Source organism: Siniperca chuatsi, linkage group LG1 (genome assembly GCF_020085105.1).
Source record: "Siniperca chuatsi isolate FFG_IHB_CAS linkage group LG1, ASM2008510v1, whole genome shotgun sequence".
Taxonomy (NCBI): Eukaryota; Metazoa; Chordata; class Actinopteri; order Centrarchiformes; family Sinipercidae; genus Siniperca; species Siniperca chuatsi.
In genome coordinates this window covers 2,213,240-2,225,000 of record NC_058042.1, presented here as the reverse complement: position 1 = coordinate 2,225,000, position 11,761 = coordinate 2,213,240, and the positions used below count along the sequence as shown (strand labels likewise).

General features: G+C 41.0%; 1 protein-coding gene across 2 annotated transcripts in view; it reads right to left on the bottom strand.

Moving 5' to 3' along the window:
- The window catches only part of LOC122881907 (USP6 N-terminal-like protein), a 29,056-nt gene that overhangs the window by 10,777 nt on the left and 6,518 nt on the right, over positions 1-11,761 (bottom strand). Inside the window, exons 2-9 of one of the 2 annotated variants that reach the window (XM_044208664.1) lie at positions 11,386-11,459; positions 10,892-10,973; positions 5,316-5,401; positions 5,160-5,199; positions 4,896-4,976; positions 3,687-3,794; positions 1,385-1,494; positions 209-257 (exon numbers count right to left, since the gene is read on the bottom strand). In XM_044208664.1, coding sequence (XP_044064599.1) covers positions 209-257; positions 1,385-1,494; positions 3,687-3,794; positions 4,896-4,976; positions 5,160-5,199; positions 5,316-5,401; positions 10,892-10,973; positions 11,386-11,393 — 564 coding nt within the window. In that variant the 5' untranslated portion in view covers positions 11,394-11,459. The remainder of the gene's footprint in view (positions 1-208; positions 258-1,384; positions 1,495-3,686; positions 3,795-4,895; positions 4,977-5,159; positions 5,200-5,315; positions 5,402-10,891; positions 10,974-11,385; positions 11,460-11,761) is intronic. The other variant, XM_044208667.1, reaches the window with a different exon arrangement.

Below are 11,761 nucleotides of genomic sequence, written 5' to 3'. Positions count from 1 at the left end.
TAACTTACTCACACTGAACAAATATAAAAGAAAAACATACCGAACTGTGGCAGTACAGAATGAGCCACTAGTCAAAAAAGCAAATTAAATCTCCGCTCTACTCAGGGAAAAAAGAAAACTCAGAATAGAATCTAGATTTGTATCAGTTAAATCAAGTTAAAACTGGTATTTTAGTGTTTCATGTGATGAAGGAAAAACAGCCACTTACTGTGTTGTAGACTGAATACGCAGAAAGAACGTGGAAAAGAGACTGCTGCCTGTAGAGAAGAGAGGAAGGAAAGGAAACAAGATGAAAGCGGTGGGGAGAAGAGGTTTATTCACATATTAAGACATTTCTGAAAGATGTGACACCGATTTGTGTCCAGAATTGTTTACTATTTTTTTTATGTGGTCCTCTATAGAGTGTGTCCGTCACTGTGTAGTGTTGTCCACATGTCTAGAGAGAATCATACATATATAGTGGACTTAACAGTGGAATATTATCCCGCAATGCAATGGGAAAAAAACAAACAAATCTGAAACTGTGTTTAATCTATAGTCTTTCATTTAGGATTCCCCATGCAGTGAATGGTACAGAGGGAATGGGTGAACAATGTCAGACACAGCCAGAGACTCCAGTTCAGATTGTACCGTCTTCCACAGGAGGTCTCTCTGCACTGTTTAAACTGGACTGGACTTACAAACAAACTCTCTGAAACGCAGTGAGTTGTGAGAAGACAAAGAACGCAGAACAAAGACAAGAAAACACAGAAAGACAGAACACAGAGAGCATGAGAGACAGAACACAAAACACAGACGACAGAACACAAAACAGAGAAATCAGAAACAGAGAACACAGCGCCGACGCCGCTCTCTGGCACTATAAAAAGGTTCATTTTTGCAGGGCCGCTGAACTCCTGTTAAATATTGAAATGTTTTGCTGCCCCAGACTTTCCACTGCTGTTCCCGAGCAGGCCTGCGGTCTATTAAACTGTCAGTGACATCACTCTGTGACAGGATCAGGTTCCACACAAACCCAACGTCGTCCAAGACGCAGCCTGCCCACCTCTCTCACACTCAGCACAAGTTCACACTGAGGTCGCAAAATCAAAGTCTCTACTACACTTTGTGCTTTTAACCAGCACGTTAAAACCTTCTAAATCTAAACTCACGAACAATGTAACTGCAACATGCACACATGCCAAAAGTATGGGGACACCCGACCGTGTCATTCCAAAACCACGCACATTAACCTGCTGCATCTTAATTTCTTTAAAACTTGATCCTCACCATTGACAAAGCAAAGCAGTTAAGGACAAAAATGTGTTCAGTAAAGTGAGTCAGACATTTTCACCGTGATGAAATCTGACTGAAAAGAGTTGCATTTAATCACCGTGAAACTTACTTGACTCCAAAGCGTTCCATGAACATGATATGGTTTCGAAAGGTCCTGTTGATGTCCAGGTCGATCTGTTTGATCTCAGATGAGTACAGTCTGGCCTGCTCCTTCATTTTCTGAGCGGAAACAAAGTCAACAAGGACGGGTCGGGTAGTTAAGAGATACTTGTGACTGATAAAGTGGCGAAAATAAAAGAAAAAATGTACCTGATTCAAAATGTGTTTTGACTGCAGACTTTAAGTTTAGTCGTTTTCAAATGAAAGCACGAGACCCGGAAAGCAGTTTATAAAAGTGAAAGTTAATACATCAGAAGAAACTTTTTTGTTTTTAATCACTATTTTAGTGATATTGGGTAATAAATTGATGCAGCATCGATATATTTTTATTTCATTCTAGAAAGAATAAAATGAAAAAAAAAAGTAATGTGCCAAAACCTTTATAAAATATTAAAACTGGTTGATTTCATCATTTTCAAATCTCCATTACATTTCCATCTGCTTGTTTCGCTCTCACTAACGTAATCCAGTCCACTTTGGTAAAAAGCTGCTGTCTACCAACGCATACACTTTAGGATAATCTGGTTGGGTGCTGTGATGGCCGGCAGGATAAATACATGTCAGTTCAGATGTGAGATTTAAGTGCCCATCTGCCAGGCAAGCTAATCGGAGACATTTACAAATCCAGGCGTTCGTGACGTTAGCTTGGCCTTTTAGTAGCTCATTTCACACCAAGAGTTTTATTCAAAGGGAGTCTGAATGTTTAAAGCTAATAGTTAAAAATAATTTAAAGTTAAATAAATAATTTTGTGAAATGAACACAAACCAATTATGTTCCTCCACCACAATTTAATTGCATTATATTTTGTTATGTTTGTCAGAATGTTAACTAGCACATGGAGTTAGCTAGCTAAAACAATTTGGTTCTGAAGACAGATGAAAAGATCAATATCAATCTATTCTCTTTATGTCTATTACAAATAGGTCCAGGACATGTTTAGCCTAGCTTAGCATAGAGTTTTTCCCAGTCATCCTGCCAACATGGTGTGAAAGTAGCATTAGCCTAGCTTGATACAAAGACTAGAAGCAGGGGGAAACTGCTAGTTTTGCTCCATTAAAAAGTGAAAAAATACACCTTTCAAATACTCCAAAGCTGTCTGCTTCACCTGTTTTATCTTCTACACATTCAGAATTAGAAATCAAAACATTGTAGAGCAGCCGTTAGCGGTGGATCTATTTGGTCTGGGCACAGTGACACACAGCATCTTTAAAGTCCTGTCCTGATAGTTGGGATGCCGGCTTGGTTTACTGGATGGAAACATATAAAGGACTACACTTTTACTGCACAGCTATGAGCCATGACGGTGATGTTATGGTGTTATTATGTAACTTTTGCTGTATCTTTCTGAATGTACTTTCTCCTTCTCACAACTAACATACTCTTCTCCTTGTAGATGGACACGCTGTAGAGGTGCTGAAATAGCCCCAACAATGAAACTGCCTCTAAAACTACAATGTTTTATTATTATTACTATAGGAGTTAAATAAGCAAGATACAACATTTAAATGAGAGAGCTTTGGACTTGTTTGAGGACATATGTGTTTTAACTTTTGACTGAGCTGGGCTAGCAGTTTTCCCCTGCTTCCAGTCTTTGTGCTAAGCTAGGCTAAAGACATCCCAGACCTGTCTCTGTACTGGACTCACAGATGTGAAATCGATATCCATCTTCTCAGCTGACTCTGGGAAACAACAACGAACCAGTGTTTCCAGAAATGTCTGACTGTCCCTTTAAATAAATAAAACTAATTCTAAATATCCCTCAAAGAGGAAAACTGGAGATACATGTTGACATCTGTGTTATTGATATTGGAGTAAAAAATTACAAAACAATGGCTTGTATTAATTTTTTAATTTAAACACAAACATTTTATCGATTAAAGGATCACTTAAATTTGATTATCAAAGGATTGTCAAGGTATACTGAGTGGGACGTTTTACAGTCAAAAAATAAACTTGTCAGTGATCTCTGAGGGACTATTATGGACTGTTTCTAAATGACCTCAAACGTATCTTTTCCATAACTGTACTAATATTTATTGTTACTTATCGGCCAACATATATACGCTGATACAGATATATTTTAAGCTAAAATTGGCCCGTAGAGTTTGTCAGCTCTAGTTATTGGTCACATCTCCTCCATCTGATCTTTTCCTGTTGTGAAAATGCTTTTCGCTTAATGTTCGCCATGCATAAAAAAGTAAGACTTCACTCATTGCATTTCTGCAGGCTGGATGACATTATGAGTGCACACCTCATATTTGCCCTCGTTCTCTTTCTTAGCCCTCTCCACGTCCAGCATCAGTGCCCAGGCCCGGCCCCTGAGCTGCAGAGGAATGCCCTTGTACACCCGCTTCACCATCTGACAGCAGAGAGCAGAAGAAAACACAAACACTGGGTGAATAAAAAGCCAGAGGGTTTAGAGAGCTGATGCTGTGAAGCGTGAGTCACCGGAAAGTTTAACCGCCTACTGTTTGCCTACGACGATATTCACAGAAACAAAGCAAAAGTGTTTGAAACATATTCAGTGAGCGTACAGTATAGCAGGTTTGTACGTGTGTCAGGCACGGATCAAGTAAATGCTCTGAATAATAACAGTGTTTTGTTTACCTGTGTAGGTTGGATGGGTTTAAAACTTCCCAATATAACACAATTTCGGAGGCAAGAGCTTGGAAATGTTTGACTTAAATACTCAGAAAATACCGAAATTAGAACTTCAGATTCTAGTGAATGCTGTTAGTAGCTGTTTCCTATCAGCTGTCTCAGGATGAAGCTCCAGGAGACTGTTTAAACATTTTAAAAAACATTTTTTATTTGTTCTATACAGTTTCTATTTGTATCTAACTCCTGAGAAAAATATCTGCCTCTTTAGCTGCTAGATGTTCCACTTTCAGGTAGCGTACAGTGGGTTTATCAGAGCTAAACCCACAGGGCAGATGTTGAAAATAAGCTGCCTGCTGCTGGAAATGTGGTTGCTGAGAGCGCTGAGGCTGACTCAAAACCAAATCTAGGAGCTAAAACAGGCTAAAAAGCTCTGTAGAGCTGCAGAGTTGATAATTCTCTGTGGGGTTGTCACTACAAGCAACTAATACAACATTACACAAAGTCATGTATGTAATGTGAAAGGAGTTAATATGAAAAATATTAGTGGAGCTTTAATCTATCAGATAACTTCATATTTTAGGGATTACGTTAAGCTCTGATCCGGAGTTCTTCAGAATGGGTGAGCATGTAGGAGTTCAGCGTCTTGCTCCAGTTAGCTGTTATTGGACTCAACATGTGATTCATTCTGTGGCCTAACAGTTACAAGTCTCACTGACCACACAGAAACCGGCACCCACTTCACACACTTGTCAGCAATTGTCTGAACTCTCCAGCAGTGAAGTACTTTTAAATGAAAATAATAACATGTGCTTTCAGTCTCCATATGACCCAGGTCTGGTTTGTGTGGGCTGTTACTCACCCTGTTGCTATTCTTGTATTTATCCCACTTCTTTACCATCTTCAGCCACTTCTCCGCTCTCTCTATCTCCAGCTGCTTCCGCTGCGAGGGAGACAAGATCTGGTGAACATATACACGACTGACTGCCTCCTATTGGCCCTTTCTTACTACTGTAAGTGCAGTCCACTCACATTTCGGTCCAGTGGACAGAGACAAAGTTTGGAACAAAACCAGCTGTGGATAAGCAATATGACCCTTAGCCCTTTGTGACATTTCCTTCTTTACCTTTTCCTCATGTGCAGTCGGGGCTGGCAGCTCGTCCTCACTGGAAACAAAATAAGAAACCATCATGTTAAAACTTGACAGCGATCGCCGCACAGCTCCACCAACTGGAAGGAAACTACTGTCACCGGCGTGAAGAGGAAAACAGGACGGACTTACTGCATGAAGCCGAAGCGGTCGATGACTTTGTAGATACTGTAATCAGCATCTTCCCAGGGGTCGATCTCCACCCCGCCCTGCCTGCCCTGGAGACGCCAACACACACACACACACACACTTACTTTTATAGATACAAACACAAAGGTATGCAAGTACACAATACATTCAAATTGTGTTCAACTCAACCTTCCACTTAAAGTAACACAAGAAAATGTATTAAATGGAATCAATGACACCCGCCTCCAAACTCAAAATCAATAGCATTTATTAGTAGTTAGTTATTAGTTTAGTAGTTCATTAATTATTAGTTCATTAGTTATTCTCTTCAACAAGGGTAGTTTACCTGAGAACATGCAGTTGTAGGTGAGGTGTTAATGCGTATTTTACCATTGCATAACACTAATGTTAATGTTAGTGTTAGCATGCTAACACAGTGTACAATTGGCATGTGTGCATGCTAACGTTATCCTTTTATTAGGCTATGTTACATAGTAACAATAATGCTAAATGCAGTTAGTTTGCTAACACTGACTAACTTAGGAATTTGGTCATTAGTTTGAGAGCTATCTTGTCATGAATGGTAGTAGAAGTGTAGTTTTGGACAAGTGTAAATGTTGACCTGTTGGTGGCGCTAGATGAAAAGTAAGAGGACAAAGTCACTGGCATTTATCCTTTGGGTACCATGAATGTCTGTACCACACTTCATGGCAATCCATCCAATAGTTGTCGAAATATCTGGGCCAAAGTGGCGGACTGACCAACCGACTTACAATGCCATTCCTAGAATGGCTAAAAAATGATATGAATTTTAATAACCCATGGATGCATTTATACAGTCTGACACTGGCAAGAGTGCACACACGCACACACAAACTCAGACACTGAAAGTGTCCTTAAATACATCAGTAACAGTTTGCACTAAAAGGTTTAAACACAAACATCTCGAATAGGTCAAACAGTATCAGCAAGTAACACTCTACAGTGACACCGTCCAACCCAAACACGCGTTCAGAATCTGCATTAACCAGCACAAAGTTTCGGAGTAATGTTTGTATCATGGAAAATCCATTTAGGCTACAATCTGGTCCCAGTGTTGACATAACAGAGAGGCGACTTATCCTCCGACAGCCTACCGGAGAGGCTTCTCACGCCGCTCTGAATAACAACACTGCTGCGTGGTTGGCTGCGTGTCTGGAAGGCAGCCAATCAGCCTCCTGCTCTCAGCGAGGAGAGAGCGGGGGTCAGAATGTGCACACAGAAACTGCACGGCTTCTTCGTGGTCGCGTCGGCACTCTGAGCCCCGGAGGCACTGCGAGTGATGTCAGTGTCATGAAAGTGAGAGGACTAAAAATACTTCCTCACTGAGGAGTGTTTGGAGTGGCAGAGACTCAGAGTGTTACAGAAGCAGATCAGAGCCACACACATTTGAATCTGTCATGCTGATTTAGTTCTACTGAATTCCAAAATAAAATTCAGTGAATGAATTCATTCGAAATATAACTTAAAAATAAGACACGAGAAGTGAATTGAACTTTTAGCTCAGTTGCCTCTGTGGGATTGGATGGCTGTCTGGGCTGGGGCTGGGGATCGAGCCTTACGTCTTCCCTGGTATCAAACCTAAGAATCCAAAACATGTCAAGTACCAAATGTTGACATCAAACGTCTGGTCAGATCAAGGACAACACGAGTGGCGTATGACGGACGTCAAAACGCATCCATGGTTTTCTATGCAGGCCTGCACACTGGCAGCATCTTGACGCGTGTCAACTCGTCAGGCTACACCACTGTCTTATTTCCCAAAGTTGGCGTGTGTCCAGAAAAGCCGCCATTTTATCATTCCCTGATCGACACATCCCAGCTACTGTACCTTGGCCGTCAAACGAAGCAACAATACGCGACACGACCGGTGTGTGTTGCACTTTATTTCCTGATTTAAGTTAATTAATTTTGCAAGTTTGACAAAAAACTTCCTATCACAAGGTCCTGTTACTTGGTTTGTCCAAAGCTTTCAGCCACATCTCGTGGCCCTTCTCAGCAGTCATGTGACGACACGGGACTTATAGCTTCAGAAAAAAAATAAAAAACAAGTGGTCTTTGTGATGAACTTTTTTCTCAAACTGTTATTTCTAACAGTAAAATTTTAGACTGTATTTTATTTAGTCAAGTTCTTGCAAGGCTGCATGTGTCTAGACAACACTGAGCATTTGAGAAGTTTGGCTGTTAAAAGAAAAAGGATTTTGTAGGAAAACATATATATCTCAAAGTAAGGCATGTAAAAACATTGCTTTGGCATTGGCACCGTAACTCAGGTACCACATCAGGACCAGTGCAAACAGTTTCAAACTATACCCAGCTTTGACAAAACCTCAGTTCGCTATTTTTAAATGCCAAAATAAAACTGTAGTTTTTACAACATCAGTTTTACTGAATTCAGCTTTTATCTGCAGTTTCAAATTAAGCGTTTTCAGTTCAGATGACGCTTTCTGTGATGCATCCAAGAAAAGCAAAGAGGCAAAGATCCAGTCCAACATGACCAATGAATGAAGAAATGCATTCATTTTCAAGCCACTTTAAAAGGCTCAGATTTAACTAAAGAATGTATTCTTTTTTTATTTATCTGTTCAATATGAGTATGATTCAAACTGATACAGTTGAAACATAATATCTGCTGACCTTTAATCTGTTTCAGCAGAATTAGAGAGAGCCAGAGAGCAGGATGTGTCAGGGCAAGAGAGGTGAAGCGAGATTAGCTTGGTCTCTCTGAAACCTGCAGAAAAGACAAAACCCCGTATGCATCTGTGGCAGGCCTTTACCCAGAGTTCTCCTGGGATAAACGGTTGATCTTTTTCCAGCCCCGCTCCTCCTCTCCGCACTGTGCTGTACATGTGGCCGGAAACCAGCATCCCGACACAGAAATCCTGATGACCGGGACTTCAGCCAGCCCCCGGAGGTCGGTGTCAAGTCAATCGCTGCACAGTGTGTCACGGCTGTTGCTATGGCTAGACAGAGCAACTCCCCCCAATCCCTCTGCTCCACACTGCTGTGCTAAATTTAACCTCTGCCACCATCTCACATTGCCCCCTGTTCAACTCTGCATCAGCACGTTCACCACTCTGAGCTTCTAGTAAAGCCGCTTCTCGTTCCTAGCAATGATGCAGAGCGTCAGGCAGCTTGAAGAAGCATTCGCACTCATCATGGCTTTTATTTTGAAATTTGATAACGTTTGTTTCTGTCACGCATTATAATAAACTAATGCTGGTCAGCCGACTGGGACAAAACATCTGGGAATGATTAACGTCACCACCACATATCGTGGGCATTTTCAAATATACAGTGCGTATGTTTCCATCCATCTGTTTTCATGTGCATCTTAAACATGTGCAGAAAAACATCTGAGTGATCCACCATAAATGTAACGAAAAAACCCTGCACAGACTGCTCTATAAGCAAAATGTAGCTGCTTCTTTAATAAATGACGTGCTGCAGGACTCAACCACTTTTTAATTTGATTTGTGAGTGTACAGATACCAGAGCGGTCACAAGAGTTTGCCCATCTAGTCTACATGTGCTTTGTGGACCTAGAAAAGGCTTATGTCCTCCAGGGTATCTTTTGGGGGGGGGGTATTGCAGGAGAATGAGATGCTGGGGCTGTAACACAACATCGAATGGCTCATATTTACCGAAGTGAGAGCTGTGTTTGCATACTCAAACACATTCTCAGTGGGTGTTGGACTGCACTCAGATGTCCATCGTCGCTGATTCTGTTTGTGATTTTCGTGGACAGAATCTCAGGACACAGCTGAGGCGTGACAAGGGTCCAGTATGGTGCTCTCACATGATGATGTGCTTTTGACTGCGAGTTTGAAGCCGAGTGTAAAGCAGCAGGGATGAGAGTCGCCTGAGCCCGTGGCACTGGGAAGTGTTATTCCCTGCGGGTTGGGAGTGAGTCTCTGCCCCACGTGAGGGAGTTCAAGTATCTTGGGGTTTTGATCAGGACTAAGATAAAGTGTCAGCAGTAGTGCAGGTATTGTAGCGGACTTTCCGGTTGAAGAGTATTGACCTTGATTTACAGCTCGATCTATGTTCCAATCCTCACCTATGGGTATGAGTATTGGGTAGTCACCAAAATAACGACATTATGGATACAAGTTTCTTTCCCTTAGAGACAGGATGAGAACGTCAGACATCTGGAAGGAGCTCGGAGTAGAGCCACTGCTCCTTCCTATCAAAGGAGGCAGTTAAGGTGGTTTCTGATCAGGATGCCTCCTGGACACAGCGGAGGGCTCATATACTCATGTGGCCTGGGAATGACTCGGGATCCCTCAGAAAGAGGTAAAAGACGTGGCTGGGAAAAAGGACATGTGGGCTACCTTGTTTAGCCTGTTGCCATCAAGACTCGAACCCAGCTAAGCGGTGGGAAATGGATGGGTGGATTGTTTTTTGTACACACCTGTCTTTACAGGTGTACATTACACTGCATACTATTAAACACCATAAACTTATTTTTTATACTTGGTGGCGGTGGAAAAGTTAGCATATCGGTGAAGATATACGGAGCATGGGAGGTGTCATGGAGGAGGAGAAAAATAATAATAATTTGTGCCCACAATTTTAGAATTCGCCCTCTCGATTTAGAATAATTTATAACCTTCGTGCCATTAGCCTTGTCCTGCGTAGAGCTTTCGCCCTCTCACTCATGATTGCTTGGACTATGGCTTTATTTTGATCTTGGACTGAGATTTGTGGATACACGTTTTTTATTATCTTTGAGATCCCTTAAACATATTTTACAGGATAACGGACTGAAAACTTTTATGATACTGCGGATGTCTTCCAGTTCATAGGCTTCTGAAGCGCTTCATGAAAGCTGTTCACTGCCTTCTACAAGAGGAGGCAAAATATATAATGAGAGCACAAATTACTCAATCGTGCATATGAATTACTGATTTGAGAATTTTTTTTTTTTTAAATAAACATAGCGTGAGTGTGATCTGTGCTTCCAATTTTCTAAATTATGTTCGGGGGTTGGGTACTACACTGTTTACACTCTCACTGTTTATAACACAACATCTCAACACACAGTTGCTCTGATTAGGACAAAAACCATGCATCTCAACATGCAAGATAGTGTGGGGAAATATATTTATATCTAAAAACAGGTGACTATTTTTGGTTCTCATTGGCTAAACTGTTAGCAGGAGGACACAGGAGGACAACATCGTTGACCATGGTGCATTCAAGACTCACTGGGGCAACTGGCTTAAGACTGAAACTGAAAAGAAAGGAGGCAGACTTCATCGTCTCCATTTAGTTTCAGTTATTAACCAAGTTTTGTCAGTTTACTAGAATGTTTTTCATGCCTGGTTTTAATGTTAGTTTCGGCTTCGGTCCGATTTAATATCTCTGGTCATCATTCTCCAATCGCATCAAACCACAGGCACAAACATATTATTACACAACGTGTCATTAATGCACTTTGGCAGCATACTCACATCCACCCACACATACACACACATTCACAGTGTATTGTCCTCCACACATGCAGAAATGCACTGCACACCAACCACACAACACACATTTGAATTCACGCTTTCGTCCTTCTCAGTGTGTCTGTTGGTTTCTTTAACCACAGAATCAACCACGTGTGAACTCTTCATCCTACAGAATAACAACACACAACACCGGAGATGATGCAGATACACTTCTGGCACACATATCTCAAATCTCCAACAGCCTGTGGTAATGTAAAACACTAATTACAAATGTGTGTTTTAACTCAACAAAATGCTGATGACCAAGGATAACATTATGAACAATATCTGCTAACTAGAGCTGGGATCAATAGACATACTGTATTTTATAAATCAATACTCTATGAGACAATTCATATAAATATCAATATGTTTTACAGTTGCTTTAACTGAATATAATACACGTATCAAACCGATTCAAATATCTGTGTTCTGATAAAAATCGAAAAAGATGCTGTAGAAACCGTTTGACTACAAGATCCATCTGGACCAAATAAAAGACACCGAGACTGTTCTGTGTGTTGGAAGCACAAACTCACCGTAGCATATTTCAAGATGATATCAGCACGTTCCTCTGCTATTAGAGTCTCAATGTCTTTCTTCATGTCAATATCTGCAGAGAAAGGAAAAACGAGAACTATATGAGCTGGAGAACAACAACTCAAAATGACTCAGAAAAAAAAAAAAGAGAGCACAGCTGATAGATGTGGGCGACTGTTGGCCGCCAAACCAACGGGATGAGTTGGCAACGCTGTGAAATCAAAGCATATTGTGCTTGTAATGACTTCATCACAAAAAACTGTTATATAATAGTTGTTTGCATGATGCATTTCATCATTTTGCCTAAAATGCCCTTAAGATATCCTTACATAAAACAGAGTTGCAGAAAATCAAGTCAGTCAATTCATCCAAATT